The 19,116-nt window shown below is 35.0% G+C and overlaps 1 protein-coding gene across 1 annotated transcript in view; it reads left to right on the top strand.

Annotated features, from left to right (window-relative positions):
* Positions 1 to 19,116, top strand: part of BMP2K (BMP2 inducible kinase) — a 130,840-nt gene that overhangs the window by 101,864 nt on the left and 9,860 nt on the right. The window contains exons 14-15 of the mRNA XM_019466561.2: positions 1,213 to 1,370; positions 8,329 to 8,439. Coding sequence (XP_019322106.2) covers positions 1,213 to 1,370; positions 8,329 to 8,439 — 269 coding nt within the window. The remainder of the gene's footprint in view (positions 1 to 1,212; positions 1,371 to 8,328; positions 8,440 to 19,116) is intronic.

Raw genomic sequence — 19,116 nt, 5'->3', positions numbered from 1 at the left:
TTTGTGTTTCAGGGGCTCTGAAAGTCCTTGAAGGCAGTTTTGGAATTATTATGAGATTCTGTCATGTGAAGGCAGGCTTAGATATTGGCAGTTGATGCATTCCCACCATGAGTTCAAAACTGAATTATATTTGATTTTAAGATAGCTAAGTCATATTTACTAAAAAAGACTATCTACTTGTTGGTAAATTACTATGTTTTTGTTTAGCTTTCAGTAAGTGTTTACACATTCCTTTCTTGGCTCAGCTATACTGTACAGGCTTGGACTAGGGGACTAAATGGGCAACTTTTGCCCTCTCTTTTCAAGATCTGAGTGGTGGCAGTGGAAGTAAGCTCCCAAGGGGAGAGTGTATTTAGGGAGATGAGTCAAGGCTTGCAAATTTGAGGTACTTTTTTAGAAATGCATGGAGATTCTCCCTCCGTTACCAATGTTAGAATATCTGGACCTGAATTATGAAACAGACGTGACAACTTTGTTACATTGCCTTGTACCTGTGGTATATTTCCAGGCTGGGGTGACTGACGGGTACCAAGGGATTGTCAGGTTAAAAAATCTTTACATTCTCACCTTCTTTTAAAAGCCAAAAGGCCTATTAGATAACTTTCATAAAACCAGTGGTCCCAAGCTCCAGCTATGTAGATACTTTAAATACCATGAGTTATTTATTAAGTAGAAAACAACCATCATCTAGTTCTAGCTAATACATAAAGCAGTCCTAACAGTTCATTTTTTCTTGGTAGCTGTGTAGAGAATGACTTTGTCAAAAGGAAAATTACTGTGGTGTTCTCAACATAACCAGGGCATAAGATCATATTCAATAGTGATTTTAGAGTGATACTGTTTGACATGGCAACTGATTGTCACTTTAGGGCTGTTTGCTATGATGATCATAATATTTATTGAGTGCTGATTTCTTTTTCTAGATACCGTTCTTTTTGTTTTATACGTATTAACTAATCTTCTCAGTAACCTTATGGGGTAGTTAGTTACTCCTGTTTTACAGATAAAGAAGCTGAGACAGAGGTTAAGGAACCTGCCCAAGGGTACACATGGGGGTGGTTCAGATCCCAGGTGGTCTCCTTAATCTGCCATCTCCATCATAATAAAAGGATCTGCTTTTCTAAGTATTTAGAAAGTATGAACTAGGGCACTTTAGAATTTTTAATTCTAATGTTTTTTTTTCTTCTTTCCCTCTCTTACTTATTACTATAGGTCAGTTGCTGGTAAAGAGGCAGTTGCAAATGTTACAAGTCAGAAGAACATCAGTAACCCACCTGATATGTCAGGGTGGAATCCTTTTGGAGAGGATAATTTCTCCAAGTTAACAGAAGAGGAACTGTTGGACAGAGAATTTGACCTTCTGAGATCAAGTAAGGGACACTTGAAGGCTTACTTTGCTTCACAGTAATATAACAGCTCTATAATAATTCAGCAAGGCCAAAGACTGTTTTGAGGTGGTAAATAGAAAATTCTTTTTGTGCATTTGAGGGCAAAAATCAGGCCATCTTCTTTTATATATACTATCTAACTATGTTGTGTGCATTAGAAATCAATTGCTTGATAGTAGCTATTAAATCCAAGATTGCTGATAATAATGCTGATTCCTAACACTTAAATACTGCATAACTTTGAATGTTAAATTCAGAATATCTCTAAAACATGGAAAATTAATGTTCAAGTGAAAAGGGAGACATTAGTATCTTGCTTACTAATCATTTTGCAGCTCTGTTTTCTTGCACACTCAGTAGAAGATATTGTGGGTCTGAAATGCCCTTTGAAAGTGCCTGAAAGAAAACATGGGCTACTACATTATGTTAATGTTTTGTGATGCCCTTTCATTGAGTCCTGACATAAAAGGGCTGCTTTGTTGTCCTGATATGGCAAAAGATAAATAAATTATTTTCCACTTTAAATCAGATATCTCAATGTTTTTACTTGGAATCCTTACCTTTTCTTAAATCACCTAATATATATGTCAAGCCTCACCACACGTATTTTAGAAAAGTTGTTTTTTGGAAGGTGGGTGTGTGGAATGTTTTCAGAAGGTTGCAAAATAGGAACAAGAAGCTAACCTCTAGAGTCTGTAGATAATTTTCAGGTTTTGGAGGCCTGTGTGTGTGTGTGTGTGTGTGTGTGTGTGTGTGTGTGCGCGCACGCCTGTCCAAGTGTGTTTTCCTGTTTTGCGTGTGAAAAGACGATCCAAATGGTCCCTAGTTTTAGTTCCTAGCTTCTATTTTATTTTAGGTAACTGGCTTTATGAGAACACTGATTAGATGAAATGCTTTCTTCCCAACTGATACATATTTTATGTAAAATTTTTATAAATGCCCTGAATTCATGAAAGACTACTTGTTTGGGATTTAAATTTGTATTCTTCATATTGGTTATATGATTATGAAAAATTAAGTTGATGATTAATGCAGATATAAAAATGAGTTTTGAACCTTTAATAAAGGTTTGTCAACTCTGGTAAAACCTAACTTACATCTTTTAATTAAAAAGTTTTTGTAAACCATGACTGTTTTTGTTTGGCATTTCTAGTATACTTTATGTTGAGTATCCCCCAGAGACAAGTTTTAAAGAAGGAAATGAAGTATCTCTTTCTTTCGGGGGTAGTGGCAGGGAGACCCAGGGGGTAAACCAAATCAATACAATTTATGGGGTTATTTTGAAAGCAAAAGGTAAAATTAAAATATTCATTTTAGTGTGTTTTGACCCAGGATGGTAGCTAAGGGTTTGCTAAATCAGTATTTTCTATTCTTTGGGTAAAACTCCTCCTTTTTTTTCCATCAGTGGATGGAAGGGGTAGAGTATTCTCTATCTTATAAAAATGTGTTATTCTGAGCATCTTAGAATTTGTAATGACAGCCAAATTTTACTTACTTCACTTAGGGAAAAATGGCATATAGTATATTCATGTGTACATAACTTCATAAAATTTTGGGGTTAACATGTAAAACTCTTAACCAGCTATTTGCTTTCAAACTTTCAAGATCAGATAACATGTAATTTTTGTATGTATCTGTGCACACGTGTATGCCAAAGAGTTTAGATTTTACTGCCCTGTTAATTATAGAAAGATACTAAGTTCCAAATGCAAGTACAGGAGGAGCTTTATCTGAAGGTCAGACTTTGGAGCAAGTTTGCCATTTGGAAAAGTGCCTAGATGGTCCCTGAGCTATTAAAACCACTGTCACAGGGCTGCCACACTCAAATTGGCGTATAGCACCAGAAAACATACGAGGGTTCTGATACTTGGCAATGCCATTTAATTAGGTTGTAATCTCAGGAAAGGGACATAACTGCTGTCTCACTTCCTTGTTTATAAACTGGGTATAATGATACTTACCTCACAGAGTTATCAGGAAAATTAAATAATGTCTTGAAAGAGTCTGGGCACTCCATAAATGCTACCTCCCTTTCCTCATCTTCAGTGGAAATCATAGGTTCCATCTTGAGGTTATTGCCCTTTAACCAGCATTTAAAAATTATATATAAACTATCAGGTTTAGAAAAACCAAATTAGAAGGGACTTTATGCACAAACAACATCAACAGCAGAAGTGACATGACAGCAAAAGAAAAAAGTCTGTCTTTTCCTTAATAATTGATAGTTGTAATAATGGTGTTCAGAAAAGGTGAAATATCTTTAATAACGCTTATAAAGAAATCATTAATGTATAGAATATAGTTTAGAAAGATTTCTTTGCAAAGTGTTACTTAACTGTAATATATTCAGTCCTCTTTAGCACCTCTCACTCACAAGCAATAAGGTATCTAATATTTGATCCACTTGACAAGGTCTAAATTTCCCTGCTGCATAGAAGATTTCATTCAGAACCTTAGGAGTTTCAGTGGAAGGCTAACAGTGTAATGAAAGTTAATTAATTTTGGTCATTACTAGTTGGTTTCTTTGTTGTTAAAAACTTTTTTTAAAATAGTAAGTAAATTATTGATGCATTTGAAATAGGAAATTTTCCTTTTTTCTCGGCACAGATTTTACCAGCTATTTTCCAGACTTTTTTTTGAAGTAATTTGTATTTGGTTTGTGATATGCTTTCCATTGAGAAACTGAATACCTGTATATAGGCATTGCCCGTGTAATGATTGTTCAGAGTAATACATTGCCATCTGAGGTTTTATTTTTAAGATGGTACATGGTTATTTATTTTTTAAAAAAAAGGATAATTCTGTCTAGGAAATATTTTACTTGTGTGTATTATCCAAAGGTGATTTAAGAATCATGTATTTTGACATACCAGAATTCTAAAATATTAGTAGTTGGTAACAAAAACTTTTTTAGTGATCTTTAATTAAAGAATACAGTTGTCGGGGCACCTGGGTGGCTCAGTCTGTTGAGCATCCGACTTCAGCTCAGGTCATGATCTCATGATCTGTGAGTTCGAGCCCCGTGTCGGGCTCTGTGCTGACAGCTCAGAGCCTGGAGCCTGCTTCAGATTCTGTGTCTCCCTCTCTCTCTGCCCCTCCTCTGCTCGTGCTCGCTCGCTCGTTCTCTCTCTCCCTCAAAAAGTAAATAAAAATTAAAAAAAAAAAACAATAAAGAAAACAGTTGTTGATTCCATATACCAGTTGGCAAAGGGATTTAACATATAAAATAGACCAGATTCTTGCTTTTGCTTTCAGTGTAACTGAATATTATTTATGGTTCAGAATTTTTTGTCTGTTTCTACTTAAAATCAAAACATTAAATTAAAATTAAGCATCATGAATAAAGATGATATCAGTGACATTTTTTAAAGCTTAAACTTGTATTTTTCTTTGTCTTTTGTACCAAAATATCCAGATTAGCATGTAAACTTTAGAAATCTGTGATAAAATTTAATACATTAAACACTAATTAGAATACAGGTGTTTGCTTTGGGAAAATTTTTAACTTGCATTTGTTCAAATAGTTGTGTAGCTCTGCATGTTAATTAAAAGTAATACTTAATGGAATATTATTTTTGTTGATGGCAATTGTTTGTTTCTGTTTAAAACCGTGTTACAATAACTAAAAGGAAGAAGAGAAGAAACCACAGACTATGGCTGCTTTGCACATTCCACCGAATGTGTTCTTTTTTTCCTGCGAAGCCATGGAGGGATATAGATGTAAACATCTGTATTAGTTTGTTGTAAAATACTAACTCTTACCATTTTAAGCAAATTCACATTTATGGCTGTTTCTTCAGTGCAGAATAACAGAACTTTTCAAATATATTTGAGTAGTTTCAGAAGTATCAGGTGAAGACTGTACTTGTAAAATTTATTCATTAACTTTTTGGCTATTCAGTCCATTATCCATATAAGCTGCTGAGTTAACTTATCAGGGTATATTAATTTTCTGATGATGTTGTGGAATATACTTTGATTCTAGGATTTTTAAATCCTGTATTTTTGCCATCTGTATCAATTAAAAATCCTGAAAAGATATGTCTTTATTCACCTCCATAATTCTTTTGGGAAGGCAGGAGGAGGTAAGTTTCTTAATATTGGGCAAATCAAGCTCAAGTTTTGCTCTAATGTGCACCAATTATTTGAAAATGGATTTAAATTCATTTAGGGGTGACTGTGTATTTGAAAAGTATTTCTGTATACCTTTTCATTAGCTTTTAATTATAGGTAATTAATAATTAAAAAAATTAATATATGTATTTATTTGTATTTTGTACCCTGAGATCTAGATTATTCTGTGAACTTTTTTTTTTAATTAATATTTTAATGTTTATTTTGAGAGAAAGAGAGAATGTGTGAGCACGGAAGGGGCAGAGAGAGAGAGGGAGAGAATCCCAAGTAGGCTGTGCTCTGTCAGCACAGAGCCTGATGTGGGCCCCAGTCTCACGAACCACAAGATCATGACCTGAGCTGAAATCAAGAGTCGAACACTTAACTGACTGAGCCACCCAGGTGCCCCTATCCAGTGAACTTCAGAAATTTAAATGATTTAAAAAAAAAAAAGTCCTCCATGGAAAAATTGATTCTGTGTTTTATGGAACAGTGAGAACATGATTCATTTTATAGTGAATTTATTCTGATTTCTGTTTTGAAATAATTGGATAAATGAACTTTGCATATAAGAGTGTCTCCATATTTTAAACTATGAGACTCACTGTATAAAAAATGCTGGTTTATCCCTACACGATAATGTTTGTACTCTTGTCATAACTACATGGTGCTGTTTATACATTTATGTGAATTTGCCATAGATTGATGGAGATAATATACCAGTGCATGAGGATTCAAAGAACCTTAGTGGTAACTTTGCATTTTTATGTGCTGGGAACCATTGGTACAGTACTGGTTTATAAACCTGGAGAGCACATTAAAGTGTAGATTCTCAAACTCCTGCTCAGATAATCTGATTCATTAGGTTTGTGGTAAGGCCCAGGCAACTACATTTTATACAGGAATCCTAGCACTTACAATGCAAGTGGTTTAGAAAGGAAGTTTGGTCCTAGTTTAGACCTAAGTACTTGCATATACTGTCTTGATTTTCAAGAATGAGGGATCTTGGATATTGTTATGCTGTGGCTGTCACTCTGAGATAGTCTCTTTCATCTGTCCTTTCCCACTTCCTCTTTTCCTTTGTCCTTTTCTTTTCTGTACCAGAATTTTCATTGTTATCCACTGCAGTATTGGATTTGAAAAGTAACTCTTAAGTTTTGGAACTTCTGTTTGTGCATAAATCAATGGTCAGTTTGTTGTCTTCACAAAATATTTATTATTATATTACCAGTGAAATTTCAAGTAAAATTTTAGTCAACCCAAAGTTTCAGGTGGATATTGCAGAGTTAGTTAAGCCATAAAAGCTGATAATTGTATCCATTCTCATAAGGGTATTTAAAGAATTCTCCATAGCAATAATTAAGTATAGTTAGGATATTGTCGACTGTAGGGCTTGCCTTCCTGAGTGTGCTCCCTGGACCAGTAGTATTGCATCACCTGGGAGCTTGTTGAAGTGCAGAGTTTCAGAACCCATCCCAGAACTCTCCAATCGGAATCTGAATTTTAATAAATCCCAGCTCACTGGAATGCACTTTTAATTTGAGAAGCACTGTCCTAGGGTGCTTTCACTTGGAGCTTTTTGCTTCATTCTGAAGTTATACTTCATTTTTAGGAACGTCTAATTATATTTGGATTTTCTTTGCGTACCCTGCAATGTCTTAGGACTCAAATGAGACCCGCAGAATTTATCCATAGGGTTTTTTAAACATGAAGGGTATAGTCCCAGGAATGCTTAAAATGCCTGAAAAAACAGAATGGGTTCCTAATAGTATACGCTTGATTGCTAAGAATCAGAGGATAGGGAGACAACTTACAAAAATTGAGAAGTTCCCAGCTGATCAAGTGCCTGTGATCTGCAGTTTAAGAGCAGGGCAAGACAATCACTACTAGGGAGTTAGGGGACAAGCCTGCCTCTACAAGAGTCAGAGCCTTTGCTCTTGCGTTTCCCCTGTCTGGTGTGTCCTTCCCCAGGTATCCCCTCCCTGCCTCCTTCGAGTCTTTTCTCACCTGCTACTTATGAGTCTATTTAGTACTGTCACTTGTGCCCACACCCTTAATTCTTTTTACCCCACACTGCACTTTTCTCTACGGCTTTATTTTTAACATGCTCTATGTATTTCTCATTATGCTTACTGCTTTTTTTGTTTGTTTGTTTTTCCATGCCAGCATATAAACTCCAAGAAGGCAAGACCCTTCATTTTGTTTGATGTTGCCTGCCCATTGCCTAGAATAGTGCCTGGCACATACTAGATCACAGATATCTATTGGGTAAAATAATATACTCTGTCATTAAGGCTTTTAATTTAATAGAGGAATATCTGTATCTTTCTGTGTATATGTGAATGATAAAATAACTACAAAGTAATATGAGACATGAACAGTAATGTAATAAATTATTGCTATTGAGAAATAAGATTTACCTATCTTATGAATAAATAGCCGTTTGCAATATTTTTCCCATATGTATGTTTGGAGGAAGTCTGCCAAATGTGTCTCTTTTTAGTAAGCTGGGTTTTAGTTCAGGTCCAGTATGTTACAAGTTGAAGACAACTGGGTATTTACATAAACCAAACTAAGTTACTTATTAGGTTAATTGTGTTTGTGATCTTTAGCAGTGAGAGGATATTGTTAAGCTTGCCTTGTAGCAACAAGTATCTATTAAGCTCAGGACTTACCCCCTAATACTTATAAAAATGAACTCTGAATCTAATATTTTTCAAAAAGGCTGTTGCTGTGTTTCATTTTATTTATACTGTTACCATTTTTTTTTTTAATTTAAAGACCGTTTTTATTTTATTTTATTTTTTGTTTCATCTTATTTTTACAGACAGGCTCGAGGAGAGAGCATCCTCAGATAAGAATGTAGATCCACTTTCTGCTCCACATAACCATCCTCCAGAAGATCCTTTTGGTTCTGTTCCTTTCATTTCTCACCCAGGCAAGTTACATATGTAACATCATCATTATCACTAAAAAATACACATAAGAACAACGATAATAAAAATAACAAAAAACATTTTCTTAATATAAAGCCAAAGTAAGAATTAGGTGTTAGTTATAGAAAATAGAAAATTATTTTTACCTTTGCCATTCTAGTCTTCCTGATGTCATTCTTTCCATTGGGATGTTCAGTTGTGCTTTTTGCCAATGTAGAAAAATGCTGATTTACATAGTAGAACCATAACTGTTTCTTCTTATCTTTATTGTTGGATACCATTGAAAACAATTCATGTATAACATCTCTCTCCTTTTTATGTATTTAAAATACATTCAAAGATATTTTTATACTCCGCTTTTGCTTAAAAATCCTGTGTTTTCCTAAGTTTATACGTGCTTTTTTTATTTTAGCTGTGTTTAAAAAGTATTACTGATTTTGTACTTGTCACAGTAATTTGGTGACAAATTACTCTTTTCTTCTTTTTTCCTTTAATTTTAATTTAGAATTTAAATACTGTTATTGCCAGCAATAAATATCTGTAGTAATATTTTCCAAGTAATTCCCCAGTTAACACTGTCAAAGATACTAGGATAGAATAAGATCCCACTTTGGCATAAATGGATTTGTGTGTGTGTTCATAGTGGAAAAAAAAAAAAGAGTTTGATGATAGAAACGAGAAATATATTAGAAGAAATAATGCCTTCTTAGAACTAAGGTAAAGGTTTTGTTTACTATATTCAAGGTAACTGTCAGCCATGTTCTTGCATTCTTTTCCTTGTATTTTTCACTCAGGCAAGTTACATATATGTAATAACATCATTGCTACCATTTAAACATTTAAATATGCACACAAGTGGGGCGCCTGGGTGGCTCAGTCAGTTGAGCATCTGACTTTGGCTCAGGTCATGATCTCGCGGTTCGTGAGTTCAAGCCCCACATCGGGCTCTGTGCTGACAGCTCAGAGCCTGGAGCCTGCTTCAGATTCTGTGTCCCCCTCTCTCTCCGCCCCACCCCTGCTTGTGCTCTATGTCTTTCAAAAATGAATAAACATAAAAAAAATTTAAACGTGCACACAAGTGAGAACAACAACAAAAGAAACACCTTATAAACAAAAGAAAAATTTTAATTGTAAGTTTAATAAGAAATAGGTGTTCAGGATTTCTGATGAATATATTGAGGTGGTGTTAATACCTTTCAACATTTAGATTTGGTTTTCCAGAACATGCAGCACAATAATTAGGAGTTTCTACATACTTTTATGTTTTATGTTCTCTGTTTTACTCTGTGACATTTAGAAAACAGTCCATATCCAGTTTCTGTTTCTTTCAAATTACCTTTTTAATGAATGACATGACATTAATTGGGGAAGACAGTTTATAGTTTCTACTTAACATGCACATATGTACTCCCTCACACCCCAGATACCCTAGGTCATAAAGATGTTGTTACTCTTTCCAAACACATTATAATATCTCAAAATGGTCATTACAAGCTGTCAAGAACCTAGGTCTTAATCTGTTTGTGGTAGAAATGGTTTCAGTACTGTTAGCTCTTTTCCACACCCTAGAAGGAGTTCTGTAATCCCTTTCAGGTTTGCACGTAGCTGGGCAACTTCTTTTTTCTTTAAGAGCTTCTGAAAGAAACCTGGTGAAATGGACTAGAATCAGGGACTAGAGTAAGCCCCAGTAGTTTGTCTTTTCCCTGGGCACCCTTATTTTGGGGTTGGCCTAGGATTTTTTTCGTTAGAAATATGCTCACAGATTTGAGCTTGATTGCTGCTGTTGTTATTTTGTTTTCTTTTCACTGTGGGCATTTAATTCCTCTGTTATGTTATAAGCTTATCAAGGGGTGGGTAAAATGAATTGTCTATCTTTGAATCCTGCCTAGTAGCCAACCCAGTAATTATCTAATAATATTCATTGGATGTATGAAAAAATTCAGGCTATTCCTGAAAATTCAGACTCCTAAGTATTAAGATAGTGATCTTAAAAAATGATCTTTGCTATAAAGGCTATAAATGCTACCACTACTTTAAAAAGTTGGATTTAACAAGGTTTATAATGAAAAAAAAAATTCACTTCTCTTGTCTGCTGTGTCCCTGTCCCATTTTCCTGTTCAGACTCCTCAGAGATAATTTTTTCACTTCTGGTATTTTAATATATCATACTTACTCTGCTATTTCTTACTTTTTACCTCCAATTTTAGATAGTATGTGTGGACTTCCTAAAACCCTACTCTACCCTCCCCCCAAACACACACAATCACATGCACGTTTTGTTCCCCCTACCCTAGCCTTCCAGTACAGCTTTGACAAAGTTGTTGGTTGTCAGTGTTCAATGTGTACATTTTTTGAATATGTAAATATTTGTTACCAATATTTCCAGTGTACCATGATTACATTTCCTTTCTTCTATGCGGTTTTTGTTTTTTCTAGAGTTAATTATAATTACGTTTATAAAAATTTCTGTTTTTATTTCTTTATTGTTTTATGTACCCTGTCATCGATTCATCTCCATTTAGAAATATGAATTTCTTCCCATTTTAAGGTGGCTACCATTTTCATTTTTACCTGGTTACCTCTCATGGAGCTCTGCAATCTGAATTGGTTGCTTCCTATAACTTACCATCCTAGTATTTTCTTCTACTCACCAGACTTCTGGGCATTCCTGGGTCTCCTCTCTCTTCTTTCTTTGTTGGTAGAGCAACTCCTCTACTAGTTTCTTGAGAAAGTATGCATGGGAAGAAAAGTTTTAAACTTTGCTGCCTAAAAATATATTTTTTTTCTGCACAAGCACTTCGCTGATAATTTGGCTGGGTAAATATAAATTGTTGGACGTAATTTTCCCTATGACTTTTTGAGGCATTGCTTCATTGTATTCCAGCTTTAAAAAAAAAAAAAAAAAGGCTTCAACTAGAGGAATATTCTCTATGCCCCTACCCTTTATTATTTAGAGTCCAAAATACCCTTTTTGCCCCTATTTTTTAAATAGCTGCATGTATTACAGATCTGGTACAGTCAGTTGGCCTCCCTTAGTTTGTTCACATAGATACATCTTTCTGATTTGGCGCCTTAGTTTATGCTTTCAGACTTTTTGGAAGCTTAAGATAACATTTTGATAGACCATTCTGAAATGATTGAAATCTAGCTTTTCTTTTTCTTTTTAAACATTTCCTTATGGGCCAAATTAAATTTTATAAATATCAATTTATGCAGAGGTCAAATAATTATTTCAAGAATATGTTTGGTGCTGTGTATAAGGATAATATCTTCTTCCATAAGTTGATATTTTAATTATGGAATTATATTTACTTTTTATGTCAGGTTACTAAACTATTAGTAGTGTGGTGTATCATAATTATAATTTAAAAAGTTCTAGGTATAAATGTTAGTTCTATTACAGATTAACCATGTGATATTGGGTGTTGCCTCATTTCTTGGAGGGGGTCTGTATCTTAAACTGGGGATAATAAAGGGGTGCCTGGGTGGCTCAGTTGGGTGGGGCATCCAACTTCAGCTCAGGTCATGATCTCCCGGTTCGTGGGTTCTAGCCCCATGTCGGGCTCTGTGCTGACAGCTCAGAGCCTGGAGCCTGTTTCAGATTCTGTGTGTCCCTCTCTCTTTGCCCCTCCCTGTTCATACTCATATCTCTCTCTCTCAAAAATAAACAAACATTAAAAAACATTAAAAAAAAACCCTGGGGATAATAGTGGCTACTTGATGAGATTATTGAAAGAATTAAAGAAGAGAATGTTATACAAAGCACATTCTCAGTGTTGTTGCTATTGTGGCTGTTGTTGGTAGTGTTATTAAATAATATTTTTACTACTTACCAAAAGTCAAAATCTTAGTGTTAAATAAGTTGTAGCTGCTATCCAGCTAGTAGTAGTACAGAGTTCCAGTAATAGTAAACTAGTATTCTCTTAACTACTGGTACCTTTAAATATAGTGTAGAATCTGTGAAACTTTTCACTACCAAGAGCTGTTTCAATCGTGCTATTTCTGTTTTTATTAAAGCATTAATTACCAGTATTCACTATAGTGTACTCATAAAAATCGTATTCAAAGCATAGTATTCATTTCCCTCTCAAACCCACACACCCATCCATCTCCCTGAGGCATCATTTTTTTTTAACTTTTTTTTTTTTTTTAGTGTTTATTTTTGACAGAGAGAAAGAGAGACAGAGCACGAGTGGGGGAGGGGCAGAGAGAGAGGGAGACACAGAATCCGAAGCAGGCTCCAGGCTCTGAACTGTCAGCACAGAGCCCGACACGGGGCTCGAACTCACAGACTGTGAGATCGTGACCTGAGCTGAAGTCAGACACTCAACCGACTGAGCCACCTAGGCGCTCCTCCCTAAGGCATCATTTTAGTTAGTCTGTATACCAAAAAAGGATGTGTGGCTCTGTGAATTAAAGTGTGGACTGCCTAATTTTAATAAATACAACTTCTGAAATATATAGTATTTGAAGAATTTTGTTGACATATAGGCTATATTAATTAAGTCACTGAAATTTTAGATTTCTTACATTGCATTGCATTTTTAATTAGGTTTGGTGAACTTAGTCTTCCAAATCTCAGATCTACCTCATGGTTCTCATTATCTAATAGGAGGTTAAATTGAGTTTAGGGTTGGGAAAGCCACATTATTTATAGCAAATATTTCTTGGGACATAAACTATTAACAGATTGTCAGTTCAAATGCTAGGTCATTTTATAAGTGATGATATGCAGGTATTTCTTATATTTTTAGATTCTAGTAGGTAATTCTAGAAGATCAAGAATTTTGTTGTTTCAGGATGTCAGCAATAATGGCTACCATTTATTGAATTCTCTTTCATACATATAGTGGAGACAGGCTCAGAGCATCAATGATCTGCTTAAGGTCAGATAGTTTATAAGTAGGAATCCAGCTCTGTCTGCTTCTAAACTCTCTTCTGTAAATAGCAGCCGAACAAATAAAAATGGTAAGTGGCTTGTTTTAAATAGCAATTTACAATATCACTAACATAATAGAAATGTCAGTTTTACAGCATTTTTAATCTGGCTGGGAAATACTAGCCACAGTTCACAACTAGCATGATTCTCTTTTTATACTCAAGCCTTGTCACTTGGCCTGTCTTCAGAGAAACAATACAGATTTTGATAAAGCCTTCTAATCCACTAATCCTTGGGCCTGGAATGGCACATTGGTAGGAAATGATGGCAGGCAGTGTGCTACCAATTCAAAGTGAGCTTTAAAGTCTTATAGCCCCTCCCTTGTACCCGAAGTGATGAGACAACAGAAGGCATGTAATTACAATAGCAGTTTCAAGCCATTCATCCTCTATAATCTGATAGCAAAGGAAAGAACATCAAAATAAAATTTCCTTGAAACTGGAAGCTTCTTATATGATTAAAAATGTACCACCTGTTTTATAACTAAAAGCTGTCCTCTGAAAGATGGAAACCTGATTAGAAGAGTGATAATATGAATAGTATGATGCAGACATGCCCCCTCTACACATTTTTTGACATTTTCTAAATATTTTGAATTTTTTGATAACGTTTATGAAGGTTCATTTATGTGATTCAAGAATACTTTATTTGCATTATTTCTTTAAAATAGGATACCATAACAAATACGTGAAAATATTAAAACTGACTACAAATTTTAGCTTTTGAGTTTGAAATCTTCTCTTGGACTGTGCAAGACTATGTCTTTGAAATTTTAACATCTGGAAATTTCTTTTTATAAAAACTCAAGCATGGAATGGATAATTAATTCATGTTCTTAAGTTCATTTGGTGAGTTAGTCCTGTTCTTTAGAACTCCCAGTTGTTTTTACCAGGTTACTCATTTTCCAGATCACTAGAATCAGGATTAGTAGGTGAGTTTCACAACTGTTAAAGTGAATGATAAGCTTCTTGAAGCCAGGAATTGCTTTATTTATCTTTGTATGCCATACAGTACCTTGATGAATGAGTTCATTACTTTAGTAATCTAATGTAATCTCTCTCTTCACACACACACACACACACACACACACACACACACACACACACATGCCCTAATATTTAATGAGCTTTTACTAAATAAAATGAATATTATTTAATGTTTAGCTCTGTCAGGTAAGTTCCATTGTTCTTATTTTATAGATGATGAAATTGAGGCTTTTTTAGATGTTTATCTTTTGTGCATGTTGTAAAGTTGAGTATTCATTCATTTGGTGATAAAGTCTTATAGTATTTCTAGAACTTAAACCTACAGACTGTAAAATACTCAACATAAGATACTTACTGTACAGTTCAACAAAACACTGTTTGCTGAAGTAGAAACAGTATGGTGCTTTTTTTTTCTTTCTTTACTTCTTAGACATAGCTTTGTAAAAGAGATGCAAAAGAAATTCAAGACAAGTCTGTGGTTGTATTTTGTCGGGGGTTTATTATAAGCTATATTGAATATTTGCTGGTGATGATATTCTACTGGTAGTTTGAGGAATTTACAGATGAGAGTTTTAAGCTAGTGTCATCAGCAGAGAAGTCAATATGGCCTTCATGTGTATAGCCTTAAACTTGGCAAGTTATTCAACTTTTTCCTCATTTCAGATTCATCATGTATAAAAAGACTACATCTCTAAAAATCCCTTCTTGTTTTTTGTTTTAAGATATAGTTGAAGCTATGAAATAGGATTAAGGTCACCAAAAGAAAGAAATGGAAAGAGAAAAGGGAAAAGCCAAGTCATGAGCACTGGATAGTAATAATATCTTTGAAATGGTAGGAAGTTGTGACAATGACCTGACATGGAGAGATCAAGGGAACATTTCTGAAGATGTAGTTAATAAGGTTGAAGGGGAAAGATCATAGCAAGCCTTACAAAAGCATGTTTTTGTTGTGGGAGCCTAATGGTGGGGCGTTAAGAGAGACTATGAAAAACCCTTGGCACAGCATTTGTGCACTTGATGGTATTAGTTACCATCCTCTCTGATTAATTTCTCAGTACCAGTGGAAGCATATGGCAGGCCCCATAAATAATCATAAAATGATGGCGTTCTACATGAGCAATAATAATCCAGCCCTTTACTGAGTACGTACAACGTGCCAGTGGTGTTGTACGCACTTCATCTGTGTTCGCACTTTAATCCTTGCTGCAACTCTCCGAAGCAAGTACGATTGCTTTCCCTACTTTACAGATGGAGAGTTAGACAGGAATGCAGGATTCCAAGTCATCAAAGGACACTTTCATTTCGTATCCTCTGCCAGTGAAGGAAGGGAAGTATGCTATATATTTTTATGTAAATAGTTACCAAATGGTCCATTTGGTATTTAGATATTTAGTAAATGCTTTTTACAGACAGTACTGAATAATTGAAGCACTGTTTTAGTTAGCTCTGAACTATTATCTTAAAATTGTATATGATGTATAGTAGCGAGTGAGAATAACTTTAATCAGCAGAATTTTGCGTGTAAATAAGTACTAATTCTCTTCACACTTTAGTGATTTCCATTGTTGTAACTTTTTTTCCCAACACTTTACTTGGAATTTCCCTGAGAGACCATTTATGTGACATACAAGAGAATTTAAGACTTCATAACCCTTTATGGCTGTTCTTAATAATGTATCCAGATCTACACCATCTTAGTCATTCCCTTCATTTTCAGGATTTGGCTCTGATTGGATTCTGGCTGTTTGCAGCAATCAGACCAACCTCAAAAGATAAGGATCACTCAAAAAGCTGTAATTTTTATAGTTTGTATTTCAAAGACACAAAGCAGAAATAATATCCTGACCAGAAGCCATCAAAATATTCTACTTTTTTTAGCTTGAGAAGAAAGCCCTACTTAGAGCCAAAAATAAAGGTTGGTCAGTGTTCTCTTTTGAGAAAATTTACAGTATTTTACCAAAATCAATTAATAGAAAAAGGTAACTTAGGTATGATCCTGGGCACATATTAGAGATTTGTTTATGCTTTAACTACATGTTCCTAGTGCTTATTCTAAATACTATAGCTCCCCTTCCACCCACTTGAAAAACAGCCATTTTTTTTATGTTAATAATACACATCTCTACAAATATAGGGATTATTAGGATTTAGGATATATTGAATTATAAGGAAACGTATTTAGGCTATGCTTTTGGGAAATTAAGCAGTGAAATAATCCCGATTTAAATTTCATAGTAAATCACATGTGGAATATTTGCTGGAATATTGCTGGAATCACATGTGGAATATTGTTACTGGAAGATGCAATCTGGCCTTGGGAGCAAACAGTAGGAATATCTGAATTCTTTTTGTTTAATTACAAGAATATGTTTAGGCAAAGAAATAGATTTTAACAGTTGATGGCACTTAGCTATGAAGTCACATTTTAAAGTATTATATATTGTACAGTTGATAACCAACTTTACAGCTGGTAGTAATTATTTTCACTGTCTTTTGTGCCTATGGAGTAGGACTAAATCCTTAGAATATATTGAAATAATTTTTAATTTTGTATAATTCCCATTTCTTTCTCAGTTCGTGTATAGTTTCACAGTGAAGAGGGGACGATGAAGTAGGTCAGTTTTACTGCAGAAAGTGAAGCCTTATTTAGGATTGCTGTAACTTCCAGCCTGGAATTTAACTTTTCCTGAGTAGGTGGTGCTGGGGGAAGATGACCGCATGTGTTTAAATTGTGTTTTTATGATGCTTAACATTTACGTTGCTCTTAGTATGCTGCGTATGATTCTCTTGTGAGAATGTGGGAGAAAAAGGAATTTGGATAAATATCCTTGTTTATTTTTAGTATTATAAAGGGGAGACCAGTAAAGAAATAAAATCAGTCTGTTTATAACAGAAAACTTCCCCAGTTGCCCATACTCTTCAGGGATGTAATCTGAAACCACAAAGATGGTATACGTAGATCGTTGTGTGTGACTTTTCTTGGTCTTTTTGAAAGCAGTTTTTTCAAATTCTTATATTATGTACCCAACTACAGCTATTTAAAAATCAGGGATATGGTTTCCAGGATTCGGTATGCACCCTTGTGTGTGGATATACGTTAGTTTGCCTTATTTTTTTTGGCCATTTTTTTAAAAGTAATCTCTACACCTGGTGTGGGGATTGAACTCATGACCCTGAGATCAAGAGTCATGTGCTCTCCCCACTAAGCCAGTCAGGTGCCAGTCAGGTGCCCCTTTTCTGGCCATTTCTAAAGTGGGCCTTAACTCTTCTTGAATTAGCCATAGAATTGCACTTGTCTCCACCTCCCTGGTGTTTAGTTTCACTGTCAAGCACTGAGTCCAGAAAAGATGCTAGAAGGTTGGAATGTGGTGGATGAGGTAATTGAGTGTAGCCTTGTTCTGGAGGTGGTGATGATAGTTTACTATGGAGTGTTCATTTTGTGTTGGGCATTCTTCAGTCTTTTCTTTACAACAGTCCTAAGAAGAAGAACCTATTGTTGTCATATTATTCTCTTGTAATATGATAATTTATATATTTTCTCATGTGTGAGGGTACAGACTAGAGTATTTAGCTATGATCTTGTCAGAGATTGTCACTGGGTTAACTTTATTAGTTGTGTATTGATTATGTATAATGAGGGAGTAACAGTAAATCCATTAAGTGAAATTGAGAGGAGAATGTCTTTTTTTTTTTCCCCTCTCAAGGAAAAAGTGCATGATCATGGTTCTGTTTGAAATGCTGAAAAGCTAGAAACAACCCAAAAGTTCCATAGGTAAATGTTAAATCTTAAAATGTTCTCTATACAATATTTTATGCTTCAGAATTAGTAGTGACTATATTGATACCTGTAAAGATGCATTTAAAATGGTAAATGAAAAGCCCCACAAATTTATATTCACACTGACAATCTAAAAAATAGACCTGTATATAGCACTTTATTACCAAGAAATCTGTATCTCTGTGAATACAACTTTGAGAAGCAGACAGTGCAGACAGAATGAGTAGGAAGTGACAGTTGTGTTTTGGAAAGCACTAGTGGCCAATTGGGTAAAGGAAAACAGTTAATTTAGAAGACTGGGATTAAAATAGAGGAATAGCAAAAATAAAGTTGGGGCACCTGGGTGGCTCAGTCGGTTGGACATCTGACTTTGGCTCAGGTCTTGATCTCACGGTTTGTGGCTTCAAGCCCTGCGTCAGGCTCTGTGCTGACAGCTCAGACTCTGTGTCTCCGTCTCTGTTTCTCTGTCCCTCCCCCACTCGTGCGTTCTCTTTCTCTCTCTCTCAAAAATAAATAAACTGCCCAAAAAAAGGTCAAAGGACTTTGTCCTTTTAAATTTTGTAAATTGTCCTTGTTAAATTTTCCAGAAAATCTTTAGGAATGACACTCTGTGCCCTAGAAATGGAATTTCCCAGAGAAATTGTAGAAGTAGTATTTTCCCAGAGTGCATTTTGCAAAATTATGAAGTTAATAAGTGTTACTTGTGAATACAGGTGTTTGTAGTGAAGCAACTTTGGGAAATCCTGGTTTCATAAGATTAAGCAGATTCTTTTGTGTAGGACTTATCAGCACCCTTAATGAGCATTTTCCAAGTGGAGGCACATTATATAGTGTAGCATTTTATAAACTCAGGTACCTAAGACCGCAGAGCTGTTTAGTTCTTATTATAGGAATAATGTTCTGCAGAATATACTTTAGGAAGCATTCTGGAGTGTTGCTGGAGGTGTCCATGAGCAGGCATGAGGGGGTACACATT

The sequence above is a fragment of the Panthera pardus genome, unplaced genomic scaffold (assembly GCF_024362965.1).
Source record: "Panthera pardus isolate Hobbes unplaced genomic scaffold, ASM2436296v1 HiC_scaffold_13, whole genome shotgun sequence".
Lineage (NCBI taxonomy): Eukaryota > Metazoa > Chordata > Mammalia > Carnivora > Felidae > Panthera > Panthera pardus.
The sequence above is the reverse complement of the archived record's forward strand: the minus strand, read 5'-3'. Positions and strand labels throughout refer to the sequence as shown.